A 19,696-nucleotide genomic window follows, 5' to 3' on the forward strand; every position below is an offset into this window, starting at 1 on the left:
AAAAAAAAAAAAAAAAAAGAAAGAAAGAAAGAAAGAAAATCTACATAACAGACTTGGGTAACTGGACAAAGAGGTTTGGAGGTAGAATATTTAACAGAGTTATTGCTAGTTTCATTTGATAAAGTATTAGAAGAAAGAAATGAGCTTGAAAAAGAATTAGATAAAGGAATTAAATTGAGAGGAAAAACAGAGTCCAAAATTCTAGAACTTGTGTGTTGACTTCAATGTAGCCTTAAGGCAAAGATCAAATTAAGATTGTGACTTTTACATTTCTGGTAGGTAGTCTCTAACATGGTCTCGAATGATCCATCTAATGTCTCTAGTATTCATTCCTTTGTATAATCCTCTCCTCTTGAGTGTGGGCTGGATCTGCCGACTCACTTGTAATGAACGGAAGATGGCAAAAGTGATGAAATTCTGCTTCTGAGATGAGGCAATCAAGAGACTGTAGCTTCCATCTCATATGCCCTCTCATTCTCTCTTGCTTACTAACTGATAGGAGCCAGACTCCATGTTGTGGGCTGCCCTGTGGAGAAGCCCACATAGCAAGGAACTGAAGGATACTTCTAGCCAATAGCTATCAAGGAACTGAGGAGTCTGGCCCAACAGCCTGTGAGAAACTCAATCTTGTAGAACCATATGCGTGAACCTGGAAGTGTATCCTCCCTCGATCAAGCTTTCAGATCAGATCGCAGCCTAGACAACAACCTCATTACAGCTTTATGAGAGACCTTACATAGAAGCATCCAGCTGAGACATTCCTGGATTCATGACCCACAGAAACTATATGATATTAAATGTTTGTGGTTTTAAGCTGCTAAGGTTTGGAGTAATTCCTTAGCAATAAAAAATTAATAAACATCCTTTGATAAAACCTAAATTATTAAGATAGCATCTAATCCTTGCAGTTGGATAAAATGGCTCTCAGAAAGCTTAAATATGTGGTGTTGTGAAATGCCTGAGTAATTTATGTTTTTTGTGTCTACCCATATTTCAAAAAGAATTGAGTGTGGCTTTGAGTTGTGAGGTTTACTGGAATCAAATATACATATAAGCTATAGTTTTCTTAAGAGCTATAGTGATAAAAATATTGTCAGCCTGAATTAAAAGGACTGTCACTATTCAAAATGAACAAGAATTTTTTGATTTTCCAACTTTTTATAGGTAGGAATCAGGCTGAGAAAGATGTACAGCCATCAACAAGAGCATATGCTCAAAGCTTTCTAGAAAAATGGTCAAGGAAGCTGGGTGAAGGGTGGACAGGAACAGTCTATACTATCTTTCACTACCTTGGCAACTTTTCTGTAAATCTGAAATTATATCAACATAAAAGCTTATTTTCTTTAAAAAAGAGTATGGGGCAAGACTATATACCCATGGATGTGCTTCAATCTGCAAATCCTCTCTTCTGAAGGATATGAAACAAGACAAAACAATAACAACAACAAAAACAAATCAGGATGGGGACAGCTCATACATGTGCACAATAAAGTTTCAGAATTGTTTTGATTCGGTGACTGCTACATTCTTCCTTTTCTTGAATGGGGGGTGTGCATTATAATTTTCCTATCTTTGTTTTACCATAATGGGTTGGGGGTGGGTGGGGGTGTGGTGGTGGGAGGTAGTTCAGGTGACTTGTCTTGTTATTTCACAAGTCTCTGAATCAAGAGGCGATAACTCCAGACCTGATGTGGATTATGATGTGGACTATAAGGTGGGTACTGTGATTGGATGAATCTTTTGGGATGTTTTGGAGAGGCAATGAATACTAGTACATTTTGTATTTGCATGGAAAGTGAATAACCTGGATTCAGGCTGACTCTGGAATACTGGATTGTTGTTTCCAAGTCTTCATTCCTTTGCAACTGGACTATACATCCCTAGGCTTTGTCATATAACGTTGTAGCACCTCCTACTATAGGTGTAGTTTACTTCCCCATCCTATTGATTTTGGGCCTGAATATGAGACTTACTCTGGTTAATGGAATGTTAGAGAGTAGGATGTTAGTGAATATGCTATAAAGTGCAGTTGTAATGTGACAGATAGTTGGCCAGGGGAAATTGTAGCTTTAAATGGGATTATATTGCTTGGTTTTCCCTTGCATACTCTAGGTTTTCACCATAGGATCTTGCCTGGGTATTCTCTAGCCCAAGGAAAATGAGAAACTTGTGGAACATAACTGAACTCAACCTGTAGCCTGAATCTAAGACCAGCTGACCTTACCCATGTCTAACAGAGCCAACCTGCAGACCCATGAGAAAGTAAAAGTTTGTTGTAAGCCACTGAGGTTTTGAAGTTGTTATGTAGCAAAAAGCAGTTAATACACCTAGTATCTACCTGGCTTGTCCCTCATTTCCGTTAAGTTCTTAAGTGTTTCTTAAGTATCTTTCACTTTGGGGACCCCTATCCAAAAGTGCAATCTCCTCCTAAATTCTTTATTCCCCGTCCTGCTTTAATTTACTCCTTAGACACTTATCCCCATGTAATGCATCATGTATTTTATTTATCTTGATTATTTCGTATCTCCCCCAGCCAGAATATAAGATAACAAAGAGAAAGCTGTTGTCTCATTTTGTTCGCTGCTGTATCCCCAGCATTCAGCCAGTGCCTGATGTGTAGTTGGAGCTCAATACATAGTTGAATAATAAATTTTTAAATTGAGCAGTCAGGTGATGTATGTTAGGCTACCGCCTCTGTAACTAACAAGTTGCATGGCTTTTAAGAAATAATTTCATCTCTATGGATCTTAACTATTCTCATCCATAAAGTAAGAATGTTAGAATAAGAAACGCTAAGGTTAAAGAAGTCTATGATTTAAAATATGTACATAGTTAGAAAATAAGCAACAATGGTGATGATATAATAATTACATATCTACAATTGTTTGCCCTGATTATTAGTCACAATAAGAACAGTACCTACACAGCATATCCACATATAAGCAAAATACTTAGTCATACCTGAGAAGTTAACTTGAGAAGGTAAGTCTGAGAGTCAATGGATTCTGAACTGTCAGAGCCTTGGCTACTACAAAAAAAATAATAATAATTTTAGTTTATACAGTGTTCTAGTGGCATCTTAAAATTTCAACTATTGCTTTTATTTATCATCTATTTGAATGGTTGAAAAGTTCTTATTTTTTTCTTGAGATGGAGTTTCGTTTTTGTTGCCCCAGTTGGAGTGCAATGGTGCGATGTCTGCTCACTGCAACCTCCACCTCCTGAGTTCAAGCAATTCTCCTGCCTCATCCTCCTGAGTAGCTGGGATTACAGGCATTCACCACCACGCCCAGCTAATTTTGTGTTTTTTAGTAGAGACGGGGTTTCTTCATGTTGGTCAGGCTGATCTTGAACTCCTGACCTTAGGTGATCCACCTACCTTGGCCTCCTACAGTGCTGGGATTACAGGTGTGAGCCACTGCGCCCTGCCAAAAAGTTTTAATTATAAGAAGAAGTGGCCAGGCATGGTGGCTTATGCCTGTGATCCCAGCATTTTGGCAGGCTGAGACAAGTGGATCACCTGAGGTCAGGAGTTCGAGACCAGCCTGACCAATATGGGGAATCTCATCTCTACTAAAAATGCAAAAATTAGGTGTGGTGGCGCATGCTTGTAATCCCAGCTACTCGGGAGGCTGAGGCAGGAGAACTGCCTGAACCCAGGAGGTGGAGGTTGCAGTGAGCTGAGAATGCACCATTGCACTTCAGCCTGGGCAACAAGAGTGAAACTCCATCTCAAGGGAAGAAGAGAGAATGTTTACAAAGGTGGTTTAGATGTTTAGTAGTTCCAAACAGCTTAGACATAGGGATTTTTGTTGAATGTGTGGAGAGATATAAAGGTTTGGGAATGTATTAATGGAATGTAAACTACAGAAAAGTAGGATTTTTTTCTGTCTGGCTCACTGCTCTTATCACCAGAGTGGAAAAAGTGCTGGGTATATAGTAGGCACTCAATAAGATTTGTTAATATGTGATTGAATAAATGCTATATCAGGGGAGCTTCCTAGATCTCGTGGGTATCATTAGCTCTTAAAATTCATTTATTTTTATATTACTATATCCATTCTATATAAGGCAATGCAGCGCCATATGAAACATAGTACCTCAAGAAAAAAGGGTCAAACAAATCTATTTCTAATTATAATCATTTAATGCAGTGGTAGGAAAATTTTTTTGCTTGAGAGCCAATACAAGAAATAAAACATTTCTAGGTTATATTTTTATGTATTTTTAAAATTAATATAATTTATGTTTTTAGAAAAGTTCTTGGATTACAGAAAAATTGAGAGCATCCCCAAACACATGCCCCCATTCCCCGCGTAGCTTCCTAAATTATTAACATCTGATATTATGTGGTACATTTGTTACAACTGATTAAACAACACTGATACATTATTAAAAATTATAATTTACCTTAGGGTTTACTCTTGTGGTGTACATTCTATGAGTTTTGACAACTTTATAATGATATATATCATCATTACAGTATCATAAATAGTAGTTTAACTGCCCTAAAATTCCTCTGTGCTCCATCTATTTATTCTTCCTTCTCGCAGAGCTTCTGGCAACCCTGTGTCATATAGTTGGGATCATACAGTATGTGGTCTTTTCAGACTTATATTTTTCACTTAGCAATATAAATTTAAGGTTCTGCCATATATTTTTTATGGTTTGATAGCTCTTTTAGAAAAAAAGTCACTGAATAACATTTCATTGTCTAGATGTATGTTTCTTTATCCATTCACCTAGTGAAGGACATTTTGGTTGCTTCCACTTTTGGGCAAGCATAGATAAAGGTGTTATATAAGTGCAATTGCTGGATCAAGTGGTGAGACTATGCTTACCTTTGTAAACTGCCAAACTGGCTTCCAAAATAGCTGTACTATTTTGGATTCCCACCAGCAAAGAAGGAGAGTTCCTGTTGTTCCTCATCCTCACTGGTAGTTGGTATTGTGACTGCTTTGGATTTTAGCCATTATAATATTTGTGTCATGATATTTCACTGTTGTTTTAATCTGTAATTTTCTAATGAAAAATGACGTCAAAGCATCTTTTATTTTTACTTTTTTCAGGTGTCAAGCATCTTTAGACTTAACAATTTTTTTCTTTCATGGATCATGATTTTGTCATATCCAAAAAGTCATTACCAAATTCAAGATAATTTAGATTTTCCCCTATGTTATCTCCTAGAAGTGTTATAGTTTTGTATTTTACCTCTAGGTCTATAATTCATTTGAAGTTAATTTTTGTGAAAGGTGCAAAGTTGCTTCTAGATCCATATTTTTGCCTGTGCATGTCCAGTTGTTCCAGTAACATTTCTTGAAAAGATTATGTCTCCATTTAACTACCTTTGTTCTTTTTTCAAACACCATTGACTATATTTGTCAGTGGTGACAAATATAGTCTGTTCTTTCTGAAGTACTGTACTGTTTGAATTATGTAGCTTATATATGTAGCTTTATAGCAAGTCTTAAATTCAAGTAGTGTAGGTCCTTAGATTTTTGTCCTCCTTCAGTATTGTGTTAGCTGTTTCAGATCTTTTGCATACCCATGCAAATTTTAGAATTAGTTTGTCTATAGTCACAAAATAGCTTTCTGGAATTTTGATTGAAATTTCATTGAGTCAAAAATCATGCCAGGAGGAACTGACATCTTAACAATATTGTCTTCCTATCTGTGAACACGAACTCTTTCTCCATTTATTTAGATTCTCTTTGATTTCTTTCCTCAGAGTTTTGTAATTTTCCTCATATATATCTTACACATATTTTGTTAGCTTTAATGCAAATATTTTAAATTTTTGTGCTAGTGTGGATGGTATTTTGTTTTTAATTTTAAATTCCAATTGTTCATGGCTGGTATATTGAAAGGCAATGGTATATTAACCTTGTATCTTTAAATCTTTCTATAATTGTTAGTTTCAGGTTAAAATTATTTGATATTTTCTACATGGATAATCATGTCCAGTGTGAACAAAGATGAGTATTTTAACTAAATTAAATTTAAAATACCACTTTTCAATATTTGTAGAATAGTGTACAAGCAGTGCTTAGAGGGAAACTCATAGCATTGAAAGCATATATCAGAAAAGAAGAAAGCTTTAACATGAAGAATTCAAGTGTCCACATTAGGAAGTCAGAAAAGGAAATAGAAACCTAATGCAAGCAGGAAAAATAGAGAAATAATTTAAAAATCAGTGAAACTGAAAACAGGGAATCAATAATCAATGAAAACAAAGCTGATGCTTTGAAAAGATCAATAAAATTGATAAATCCCTAGCCAGGCTAACCAAGAAAAAAGAAAGGACACAATTTACTAACATCAGAAATAAAAGGAGTTATCACTACTGATGCTATGGAAATTAAAGAGATAAAGAAGAAATATTAACAACTATGTGCTCACAAATTTTATAGCTTAGATGAAATACACCAGCTTCTTCAAAGACACAATCTACCAGAACTCACACTGGGAGATATATAGATCTAATTCTAATACAACTATTTCAATTGAAGAAATTGAATTGAGAATTAATTAAAGGATGAAGCTATGCCTTCTACATGTATCTGCATGCAAAGTTCTTAAAACATTTGGAAGATTTCATTTGAAATTGTTTTACATCTCTGGAAAAAGTAGATGGTGGTTATTATGTTCCTTTTTAAAAAGGGCAATATACATAAGAAGCACATTTGTAGTATTTCTGCACATTTAAGGATGAAGCTTTCTTCAGTATACATTAGATATTATACAGTTTCCAAAATAACCAACACGAATGATTCTGTAACCTCAAAAATCATTCTACAGACTTCTGTAGACTATTGATTGGTGCTAGGAAATCAAGCTTATGTCCCAATTTACCATAAATTTCTGAATTTCTTAAAAGGTATTCTAGATAGATAACACATGATATATATTATTTATATAGTATTTTATAGCACCAGGTTATAGAGCATTTACTAATACATTATCTTATTTGATCTCACTTCTATCTCTTATCCTGACTTAGAACCACATTTACAAGTAGATAGTTTTCAAATACCGCATGTTCTCACTTATAAGTGGGAGCTAAACAAAGGGTGCACATCAACATAAAGATGGAAACAACAGGCACTGGGGACTCCAAGAGTGGGAGGAAGGTGGGGGAAAGGGATTGAAAAACTACCTATTGGGTACTACGTTCACAATTTAAGTGATGGTTTCAATGGAAGCCCAAACCCCAGCATTTGCAATAAATCCATGTAACAAGACCACACATATACCCCCCTGAATCTATTAAAAAAGACTAATTGAAAAAAGTAGGTGATTTTCAAGTGTTTCATTTGAGGACAGACTGAGTAAATTATGATATATCCACACTATGGAGTACTACACAGAAATAAGGAAAACACTTATATACCAAAAAATCTACAATGATTTTGAGAATATCGTAAGTGAAAATAGCAAGATATGGAACAATGCTTATGGTATGCTACCTTTCATATAAGGTACAGGGACATGAAAATATGTAGTTATTCATTCATATTTTCAAGGTAAAACAATAAAAGAGTAAGTAAAAAATCTAATGAAAATGGTTGCCCATGGAACAAGGGAGGAAACAGGGTAGGTGGGGGATAGGGTAAATCAACACTTCTTTGAATGCCCTTCATTAGATAGCTTTGATGTTCTAATGTAAATATGTTATATAATTTAAAAACAAAACATTAAATAAAGTTATTCCTAAAATTAATACAATCAAAACCAAAGACATTTAACTGTCAGACTGGTGGCATAGCCACAGAGAGAAAATAATCTCTTCCCTTCTAAAAAATACTTTATACTAAGCTTAAAAAGAATTACAAGGCCGGGCGCGGTGGCTCAAGCCTGTAATCCCAGCACTTTGGGAGGCCGAGGCGGGTGGATCACGAGCTCAAGAGATCGAGACCATCCTGGTCAACATGGTGAAACCCCGTCTCTACTAAAAATACAAAAAATTAGCTGAGCATGGTGGTGCGTGCCTGAACCTGGAGAATTGCCTGAACCCAGGAGGCGGAGGTTGCGGTGAGCCGAGATCGCGCCATTGCACTCCAGCCTGGGTAACAAGAGCGAAACTCCGTCTTAAAAACAAACAAACAAAAAAAGAATTACAAAGAAATGTTAAACTGCATTCAATAGTCATTTTATTGGTAGCATTATTATGGGTATATGATAGGAAAAGGAAGAAGCAGGTAAATATTTACCCTAATGCAATTAGGATTGAAGATTTTTCAGTATAAGAGAAAAGAGACAGAAGCATAAAAAAATAAGGAAGAATAAGTTCTATAATCTTAAATTTGAACTGGAAATATAATTATGAACTGAAGATTTTTTTTTCTCATGAAAATATGTTTCCTTTCTTAATCCTTTGGGAAAAATAACCTGGAAGCAATAATAACTACCCTCTAGGCTATGTTATCTAAATATCCCTTTTCACTGAAAAGAACCAGGACTTCTGAGAGAAATGGTTGATTCCAGTTTTGGTGCAGGAAATGTACAAGATGAGCCTGGGAAATCTTATCATGGTTGAAAACTGAAGACTCATATGAGAGTCATATCAAAAAAGATACAGGCCAACTTAATCGGTCTTGTTCACAGATTTAGGAAAATTTGAGCATTCATATAATAATCACTGAAATTGATTAGAGCACATCAAATATTATATAAGCAAATTTATGAGCTCAAAATGATACTCTCATCTAGAAACAAACTTAGTCACCAGGGAAGGTTGCAGGGGCACTAACTCAAGACTGAAAAATGTATAAATAGAAGAATCATACATTTGTTTTACCTTTCCTGTAAGTACTGTACTAAAATTAGCGTATTATTTCTTCCAACTATATTCTCCTAGAATTGAATTTTCCAGTTATTATTAATTACCTTTTACTATACTGCTTTTGTGTCATCTCAATAAAATGTCAGTTCTCTGTGGGTAGTAACAGCATTAGAAATAATTTGAAGAGAATAAAAGATGGAAAACTATAAGACTAACAGAAAACAACAAAATGATAATAGTAAATCTTCTATCAATAATGACCTTAAATATAAATGGACTAAACTCCTCAGTCAAAGGACACAGAATGGCTGACCGGATTAAAAAAAGAGAACCCAACTGCAATCTATTTACTCCCTTTAGATTTAAGAACATACATAGGCTGAATTAAGGGATGGGAAAATGTTCCATGCTAAAATGGTAACTGAAAGAGAACAAGAATAGCTATACTTATATCAGACAAAATAGACTTTAAGTAAAAAACTGTCATGAGAGACAAATAAGGATATTATATAATGATAAAAGTGTCAATCCACTAGGAAGATTATAACAATCACAAATATATATGCGCCTAACGTCAGAGCACCTAAATATACAAAGCAAACATTGATAGAACTGAAGGGAGAAACAGCAATACGATAATAGCAGGAGACTTCAATACCTCATTTCAATAATAGAATATTGACATAGATGATCAATAAGGAAACAGAGGACTTGAACGACATTATAGACCAAATGGATCTGACAGACATACACAGAACATTGTCCCAACAGTAGCAGGATACATATTCTTCTCAAGCACATCTGAAACTTGCCCAGGGATAGATCATATGTTACACCACAAAAGAAGCCTTAACAAATTTAGTTAAGTATTATGACTGACTACAATGGAGTGAAACTAGAAATAAATAGCAGAAGGATAACTGGAATATTCACATTCACAAGTATAAAGAAATTAAACAGCACAACCTTGAACAATCATTGGGTCAAAGTTGAAATAAGGAAATTAAAAACAATTTGAGACAAAAATGAAAACATAACATACCAGAATTAATGTGATACAGCAAAAGCGAGAGGGAAAGTTATTGTGATAAATGTCTACACTTAAAAAAGAATAAACAAATGACCCAACTTTATACCTTAAGGAGATAGAAAAGAACAAACTAAGCCCCAAATTAACAGAAGAAAGGAAATAACAAATATTAAAGCAGAAATAAAATGGAAAATAGAAAAATAATAGAAAAAAATCACTTTTAGTTGGGATTTTAAGTTGAGAATTGACAATAAAATGCTGGTATAATTATAAAGAACATAGTATATCAAATTGCATTACTTCAGTAGGCTTAAGTTACCTAGACTCTACATCCAATGTAATTTCTATCACAGGAGTGTCTGAATTCTCAAAGACTTTTTCCAGGGTTATACGTCTTTCCATTTCTTCTAATTCTTTCAGACACCGATAATACTAGGGAAAAATGATAAATGAGTTTATTACAAAATAACTTTATTTCCTAATTGAACTCTTTGGAGTATTTATAGACACCTGGAACAATTGTTACTGGGAAATTAAGTGCCCAACCCCCAACAACACTTTTGGAACATTAAAAGGCAAACGCTGCGTAGGTCCATAGTCAGCTTATGTTATCTGATAGGCTGGAGTCTGATGCATTACCAAATGGACTTTGCTTACCTTGGTTCGGTCGGGATCACAGTAGTCCAAGAGAGAATCACAAAAATGATATCCCATTGATTCCAGGTCCTTTGTACTGAAATGAGTGCCTCGCTTATTACCTAAAACATCAATAAATTTATCCACTATTGAGGATAAGTTAATTTTTCTTAGCAGGTACATTGTAAAACAGAGAGTATAAACAAAACATTGATATTCCATGTCCTGTCCTTTGGATTTTCTTCTCCGGGGCAGATCATTTAACAGCTCATTGCTTTCGCTTCTTCCTTTTCCACCATCTGGACCAAAGCTGATTTAACGCACATTAGTGTATGTTGTAAAGGCAGAAAAAAAATTCAGTAAGACAGTTATACAATATTTGGTTGCCAGTTAGAAACCATCGTAATAATCACTTTGAGAAAAACTTGCATAAAGATTTTATGAGAAAAGGTTTTCATCATCACAAATAATGTTATATCTGTTTTAAAGTGCTTTAAAAAGTAGCTGGAAAGTACATGTGTGGATTTCCAGCACTTTAAGTTGATACATTTTCTGATAATGTGACAATTATTTTAATATGGAGTATTCTAACCATGTTAGGATATGCTAGATATAATTAAAAGATTTCTTAAATGGGACCACAAAGCACATTTTTTTGTTCAGAGAACAAAGTGCTTTCATTTAAACATTTATTGACCCCAAAAAGTCCATTTTGCCTTGCAAATAGCAAATCTGATAAAAATATTTCTTAAAAATCTGTAGATATTCCCATAAGAATAACAAGCATTTAAAAATTAGCATATGAAACACCTAATTATTCTATTTACATGATTAAAAGTTCCTTTCTAAACAAAAGGAAATGATGAAATAGAGATACCATATAGCGGGAATTTATTCATTCTGTTTAGAGAATTGATTAAATATTAGCATTATTTAAGTAGGAAGAAAGTGGTATTATGTGTACTATTAAATTTATATTAAATTATATATGTTGGGTTTAAAGCTTTGAGAGCTGTGAATAGAACCCTTGGTCTTACCCAGAGTAGATCCACAAAATGTTGCCTCCATGGTAAAGCTGTTCCTGATTCCCATTTTCCACATTACCACCCTTCCTGTTCCTTCTTTGCTCTTCTGGACATTAAACTTGCAAGCTGAGAATGAAAACTGAAAGGAAGCAAGTAAAAATGAGACTCTTTGTTCTGGTACCTTTATATATTTTTGGAAGTAGTACTAAAAATGAAAAAGTGGTTATGTAAAATCTGTAATTCTCACTAAAGCTTCAGGAGCTATTTTTTATTTCCTGACCCATGGAAAAAACTCATTTTAAGGATGTTAAATTGTTCACATTTCTGAGAGCTATGGATTCTAATTCCTACAATAAAATTTACTATTTTTATAGAAAGATATGCATATATCTTTATGTAACATATATATTCAAAATCAGTTCTTTTTAAAATTTTAAATTTTTGCAGATACACAGTGGGTTTATATATTTAGGGTGTAAATGAGATGTTTTGATAGAGGTATGCAATGTGTAATAATCACGTCAGCGTAAATGGGGTATCCATCACCTCAAGCATTTATCGTTTGTGTTAAAAACAATCCAATTATACTTTTAGTTATTTTTAAATGTATAATTAAATTATTATTGACTACAGTCACCCTCTTGTGCTATCAAATACTAGTTCTTATTCTTCTTTTGTACCCATTAACCATCCCCACTTCTGCTCTCCCCCACTACCATTCTTAGCTTCTAGAAACCATCCTTCTATTCTCTGTATCTATGAGTTCAATTGTTTTAATTTTTAGCTCCCACAAATTACTGAGAACATGTGAAGTTTGTCTTTCTATCCCTAGCTTATTTCACTTAACACAATATCTCCAGTTCCATCCATGTGTTGCAAATGACAGAATCTCATTCTTTTTTATGCCTGAATAGTACTTATTCTGTATATGTACCACATTTTCTTTATCCATTCATCTGTTAATGGACACTTAGGTTGCTTCCAAAAGTTGATTAATTCTTGATATAGTTGGGATAAAATTTTATACTTTTAAAAAAGTTCTAGGAAGGAATTCAGTCTTCATTCCTAACATGAGACTGAATGTTAGGAGATGTTGGAGATGTCCAAAAATAAAGTTTCTTTATCTTCATATGAAAGACCATTTGAAATTATGTCCTGAAAGTTTGTCTACAAAGATATCAGTGTCTACAAAGAAATTTTTTGAGGTGCAATTTTGTTTTTTCAGTAACATACAATGAAATTAACTTTTAGTGTTTCATTCTATGTATCTTTTTGTGTTTTGAGACAGGTCTCTCTCTGTCACCCAGGCTGGAGTGCAGTGCTATGATCATAGCTCACTGCAGCATCAAACTCCTGGGCTCAAGCTGTCCTCCCCCTCCAGCTTCCCAAATAGCTGAGACCACAGGCACTTACCACCACACCTAGCTATTTTTGTATCTTTTCATAGAAATGAGATCTTGCTATGTTGCCCAGGCTGATCTCAAATTCCTGGCTTCTTGCAATCCTCCTGCCTTGGTCTCCCAAAGTGCTGTGATTACAGGTATGGGCCACTGTGCCCAGACTCATTTTATGAATTTTAACAAACACATATAGATTCCTGTAACCACCATCACACTCAAGATACACAACAGTTCTATAATCCTAACAAGGTAATTGCAGTCACATCCTCCTGCCACCTCGAACTCCTGGCAACCATTGATTTGCTCTCTGTCACTATAGATTTGCTTTTCCAAGACTGCTATATAAATGGAATCATACAGGATGTAATCTTTTGAGACTGGCTTCTTTCACTTAGCCTAATACTTTTGAGATTTATCCAAGTTGTTGCATGTGTGAATATTCATTCCTTTTTATTGCCAGGTACTATTCCATTGTATGGGTGTACTAAAATGTATATCCATTTACCGGTTAAAGGACATTTTGCATTGTTTCCAGCTTTTGGCAATTACGATAGAGTTGTTATAAATGCTTGTGTATACAGGTTTATATATAAATGTATATTTTCATTTCTCTAGGGTAAATACCTAGAAATGGATTGCTGAATCATATAAGTATACAATTTACTTTATAAGAGACTGACAAACTACTCTTCAAAATGATAGACCATTTTGCATTCCAAACAAAAATGTACCCTATGAGAGTCCTAGTTACTCCAAATTGTTGTTAAAACTTGAGATTGTCAGTATTTTTTATTTTAGCAATTCTAACAGGTATGTAATTTTGTCTCCTCATGGTTTTACCTTGCAGTTCCCTGACAGCTACTGATGTGAAACATCTTTTCATGTGCTTATTTGCCTTCACATATCCTTTTTGGAAACATGTATTTCAGATTACTTTCATTTTTAATTGGGTGATTTGTTTTATTACTATTGAGCTATTCTGGATAAAAGTTCTTTGTGAGATATGTGATTGCAAATAATTTCTCTTATCTGTAGCTTATCTTTGTATTGGCTTAACAGGATCTTTCTGAGAACAAAAGGATTAATTTTGATGAAGTCCAATTTATCAATTCATTACAATCCAATGGATAATGCTTTTGGTATTTTCTAAGAAGTTTTTGTCTAATTCCATGTCATAAAAATTATCTTCTGTGTTTTCCTCTAAAAGTTTTACAGTTTTACATTTAAGGTTGGAGGTGTAGGTGAAAGTTTGTTTTTTATGTGGATGTTCAATTGTTCCAACACTTATTTATTGAAAGGTTTCTTTCTCCATTAAATTTCCTGTGCACCTTTGTCAACAGGCCATATATATGTGGGCCTGTTACTAGACTTGCTATTCTGTACCATTGCTCTGGGTGTTTTACACAGTTCCTATTAACATACTATCTTTATTACTGTCGTTTTATACTGTCTTAAAATTTGATAGTGTGATTCCTTAACTTAATTTTTTAAATTGTTTTGTCTATTCTAGTTCCTTTGCATTTCCTTATCCATCTTATAATCAGCCTGTGTATAAACAATTATACTGTGATTTTATCTGAAATTCTGTTAAATCTACAGATCAACCTAGGGAGTTGAGGCCTTACTGTGTTCAGTCTTCCAATCCATAATATAGCATATGTCTCTATTTGAGCTTTTATTTCATTAGCATTTTTAATGAAATAAATCGTTCGTTTTAGCATATAGAGTCTGTACATTTTGTTAGAGTTATAACTAAGTATTTATTTTGGAGCTATGATAAAAATAGTATTGTTTTTAACTTTGGTTTCCAATTTTTTCATTGCAAGTATATAGAAATGCAGTTGGTTTTGTGGGTGGGACTTGTATCCCATGACCGTGCTTAGACTCCCTTGTTCTAGGAGTTTTGTTTTGTTTTGTTTGTGTATCACTTCGGATTTTCTCTGCAGGTAATTGTGCCACCTTCATTGCTTCTTTCCAATCTATCTGCCTTTTCCTTTTGCCTTTTTGTACTGGTTAGAGCCTCCAGTATAAGACTGCATGAAGTGGGGAAAAGTGGACATTCTTGTCTTTTTCCTGATCTTAGGTGGAAAACATTCAGTCTTTCATCAACTATGCTATTAGCTGTAGAGTTTTTTGTAGATGTCCTTTATCAGGTTGAAGAAGTACCCTTTTATTCCTTATTTGCTGAAAGTTTTCTTTTATATATAAACGGATGGTGAATTGTGTTAAAAGCTTTTTTTATATTGATTGATGGGGTCACACAGTTTTTCTTCTTTTGACTCTTAACATAGTGGATTACATTGATTAATTTTCAAATATAAAACCGGTCTTATATTTTTTTATATATTGCTGGATTAAATATGCTAATATTTTGGCGAAGATTTTTGCATCTATGTTCATGAGGAATATTAGTCTGTAGTTTTCTTTTCTTAGACTATCTTTGTCTTGTGTTGGTATCATGGTAATCCTGGGAAAGACTGTGCCTTTACATTTTTGCTAGAATGCTTCAGTGAATCCATCTGGATGAGGAAATTTGTTTTCTGTAGTTTCCTTTTAGAATGCTTTTCAGGACTATTCAGATTATTTCACCTTGGGTGAGTTTTGATAGTTTGTAGTTTTCAAGAAATTGGTTCATTTCATCTAAGTTGTTAAATTTGTGTGCATAGAATTGAGTTTCCACTTATTATTCTTTTAATGCTGCAGGGTCTATAGTGATCTCTCTTTCATTCTTTATATTGGTAAGTCGTGTCATCATTGCCTCCCCCTCTTCCTCTTTCAGTTTCTCCTATTTCCTCATAAATCTTGGTAAAGTTTTATCAGTTTTACCAATCTTTTCCAAGCACAAATGTTGCTTAATTGATTTTTTCCATTGTTTCTTTATTTCCAATTTCATTAACCTACCTGTGTTTATTATCTGCTTCCTTCTGCTTAGTTTTACTCTTCTTTTTCTATTCTTATTGTGGAAACTTAGATTGTTAATTCAAGACCTTTTTTCTTTTCTTTTCTTTTTTTGAGATGGAGTCTCGCTCTGTTGCCTAGGCTGGAGTGCAGTGCTAAAACAATCTTGGCTCACTGCAACCTCTGCCTCCTGGGCTCTAGCAATCCTCCTGCCTCTGCCTCCCAAGTAGCTGGGATTACAGCCACAACCATGCTTGGCTAATTTTTGTATTTTTAGTAGAGATGGGGGCTCACCATCTTGGCCAGGCTGTTCTTGAACTCCTGACCTCAAGTGATGTGCCCACCTCAGCCTCCTGAAGTGCTGGGATTACAGGCGTGAGTCACTGTACCCAGCGTGTTCTTTTCTAGCATAAGCACTTCTTGCTATACATTTTCTTCTAAGTGCTACTATTTAGCTGAATTTTATAAAAGCTCATGTTGCATATTTTCATATTCTTTCAGGTCAAGATATATTCTAATGTTCCTTAAGAGTTCTTCTTGGGTGTAAGGATTATTTAGAAATGTGGTTTAGTATCTACATGTTCGTAGATTTTCCTCTTTTCTTTTATTGATTTAGTCTAATTCCATTATGCTTAAAAACATATTTTGTATGTTGTTAATTATTTTAAATTTGTTAATATTTGTTCTAAACCAGGATGTGATCTGTGTTGGTGCTGTTCCATGTGCATTTGAATATAATGTACATTCTGATGTTTAAGAGAGTGTCCTGTAAATGTCAAATCCAGTTGGTTGATGTTGTTTAGTTCTTATGTATCCTTGCCTACTGTCTATCAATCAGTTCCAGATTAATGTAAGAGGTATTTAAAATCTCCAACCATAATCATGGATTTACACAAAAAGATTTTTAAAAGAAACATTTAACAGAAAACCTAGAAACGCCTCTATGTTTTTTTTTGTTTTTGTTTTTGTTTTTTTTTTTGAGACGGAGTTTCACTCTTGTTACCCAGGCTGGAGTGCAATGGCGCGATCTCGGCTCACCGCAACCTCCGCCTCCTGGGTTCAGGCAATTCTCCTGCCTCAACCTCCTCAGTAGCTGGGATTACAGGCACACGCTACCATGCCCAGCTAATGTTTTGTATTTTTCGTAGAGACGGGGTTTCACCATGTTGACCAGGATGGTCTCGATCTCTTGACCTCGTGATCTACCCGCCTCGGCCTCCCAAAGTGCTGGGATTACAGGCTTGAGCCACCGCGCCCAGCCAGAAGCCTGTATGTTTTAAGCAAGCTTTAGATGACATGGAAGACCTGTTTAAACTGCAGAGTGGTTGTTTGAGTTGTTCAAGAAATTGGTCGATTTCATCTAAGGCACTACAGGGTAGAGATCTAAAACCCTACGAAGCATGTCAATAAACAAACATTAAAATATCTTAGTAAAACAGAATTATTTTATGGGAGTAATAAACTATACCTAAGAGTATTGACAGTATAAATGTTCATAGGAATAGCTTCAGGTATGAGGTTGAGTTTTCTGGTCTTTCTTTCTGAGGAAATGAATCCTCTTTGGGGAACAAACCTGTTCTTTCTTTAAATAGCTATTTTAATCAGATCATCCTTTCTTTTTCATGTCTTTGGGCCCCAATTATCCCCAGAAGACAATTAATTCTTCTCAATAAGTCCTTTATAATTGAACTGATTAGTTGAGAACTTATGGGAAAGTCTGCAGGAATTTCCTTTGCTATGTTAACATCTTTTCTCTAAAGAATGATTGAAGTATTTTCATATCTTGGTAAATAAGTGGCTCCAATTTTTCCATAGTTTGTGAAAATAATATACTTTATTCTTTTCTCATTCTAATTTCTATATATTTTTGAAATATTGGTTATTGGATTGAGTTTTTTTCCTGGCAAAATTCTAATAAATACTTTGAAGAAACTGTTACACATTTCTTAAGAATACAGTGTTTAGTCTGTATAATTTAGGCACTCAATGAATATTAAAATAATAAAAGAGGCCCTAAAACTGACTGATAAAAATGATGAATAGAGGAAGCTTTCAAAATGTAAAACAGCAGTGGTATTATGGTGGTAGCTTTTGGGGCATTTTTGCCTTTTTTCCTCCCCATATTTTCAGATTATTGCTCACTAAGTAGTTCTATATAGTTGCTTTCTTATTGTCAATTGTGTAAACCAGACAAAATAAATAAAAAAGCAGCTTGGAATAATATTATCCATTCTGCTATCCCACATGGGCAACATTTGGTAAAGGAAAAGTTAAAAATCTTAAAAGATGCTTACTTTATCTGGACAATTTTTGCTCAGCATAAGTGGGAAGATTCGTTGCTGTAAGTATAATGTTTTAGATCTGTCACTACCATCACAGCCATACATGAAGATGTTCTCTTTCCTACTATGGCCATGAAGATCACAATATAAAATAACCTCTCGTTTCTCCATCAGTCTGCCAGTAAGAAAGATAAGTTGCTAAGTTTTATCTCTGCATTTTTCTTCTATAGGTACAGCTATGAATTTAGAAGTGTAATATCCAAATAAATACAATTTCTTCTATCCTAGCTTTCTCTTGTTGATATTGCATATTATTAATATACAGCTTTTAAAATCTGTAATAATATATTAGCTATGTAAAGATCAGAATGCAGGCTGGGCACGGTGGCTCACGCATGTAATCTTAGCACTTCAGGAGGCTAAGCCAGGAGGATTGCCTGAGGTCAGGAGTTTGAGAACAGCCTGGCCAATGTGGCGAAACCCCTCTCTACTACAAATATAAAAATTAGCTGGGCGTGGTGGCGCATGACTGTAATCCCAGCTACTTGGGAGGCTGAGGCAGGAGAATTACTTGAACCCAGGAGGCAGAGGTTGTATTGAGCTGAGATGGCATCTCCATACTCGAGCCTGGGCCATAGAGTAAGACTCTGTCTCAAAAAAAAAAATAAAAAATAAATAAATAAATAAATAAATCGGAATGCAGTAACTTTCCATTATAAGGACAAAATTTACCTTACTCCCAAAACTTTCTCCAACAAGAACTCTCTGCTTTATTATTTTGATGTTTTCACTCTTGCTTTTACCCATTACCTTTCACGTAGTTTCTTTCTGACTGGAATACCTTCTTACTTTATCTTTGTAAATGTAAATACTACCCGCCATCCTTCAATGCTGACCTCATGTCTCACCTCCTTTCTAATTTGTCAAGGCCACAGAGTTTCTCTTTTTGAACTTTTGTAGCACTTAAAGATATTGGTACCATTTGCATGGCCCTTGTCTAGGAAAGTTTTAATATTTTTCATATTCAAGCTTATTAAGAATGGGGAATGCTTCAAATCATCTAGAAGAGTCCTATGCACATAGTAAGTGCCCAGATATTTGTAAAACACTGAGCGCTTGATGACTTCATGCTGAAGCCAATTAATAATTAACCCTTGATTAGTGTGGTGACCAAGTTATCAATTTGAGAAAAATGGTACCAAAGTTTGAACTGACTTTTTCTGATAAATTTCTAACAAATATATAAATTATTACACATTCCTGAAGACAACAGCCTTTGGTCTATATAATTTAACACTCAATATAAAAAGAGCAAAACAAAATATAAATCCCCCAAACTGATCGATAAAATGAGGAGACTTTCAAAGGTAAGAAAGTAGTAGTGTTAAGGTGGTAGGATTATTACTTAATCAAGATTACATATACTATTTTCTATATCTGGAAGGATAAATACCAAAATGTTTGCAATAGTATTTATAATATTAAGAAATACATTACATTTACAACAAAAATATTAAAACCTAAAATATAAACATCCAAAACATTTTGCTTCTATTAGAAACCATGCTGCTTTAAACTATAGTGAAATTACAAACTTAAATTTATTACATGTTGATTTATTGCCCTTTTCTCATTTGCTACCT

The 19,696-nt window shown here is 34.4% G+C and overlaps 1 protein-coding gene across 5 annotated transcripts in view; it reads right to left on the reverse strand.

Moving 5' to 3' along the window:
* Positions 1 to 19,696, reverse strand: part of AGBL3 (ATP/GTP binding protein like 3) — a 131,409-nt gene that overhangs the window by 58,068 nt on the left and 53,645 nt on the right. For 4 of the 5 annotated variants that reach the window (XM_037739972.1, XM_037739969.1, XM_037739970.1 and 1 more), the window contains 2 exons: positions 11,486 to 11,612; positions 10,470 to 10,570 (listed from right to left, as the gene is read on the reverse strand). In XM_037739972.1, the coding sequence (XP_037595900.1) occupies positions 10,470 to 10,570; positions 11,486 to 11,612 (228 nt within the window). Of the gene's footprint in view, positions 1 to 2,961; positions 3,029 to 10,131; positions 10,245 to 10,469; positions 10,571 to 11,485; positions 11,613 to 18,065; positions 18,229 to 19,696 lie in introns of all 5 variants that reach the window. The other variant, XM_037739968.1, reaches the window with a different exon arrangement.

The sequence above is a fragment of the Cebus imitator genome, unplaced genomic scaffold (genome assembly GCF_001604975.1).
Source record: "Cebus imitator isolate Cc_AM_T3 unplaced genomic scaffold, Cebus_imitator-1.0 Scaffold77, whole genome shotgun sequence".
NCBI lineage: Eukaryota > Metazoa > Chordata > Mammalia > Primates > Cebidae > Cebus > Cebus imitator.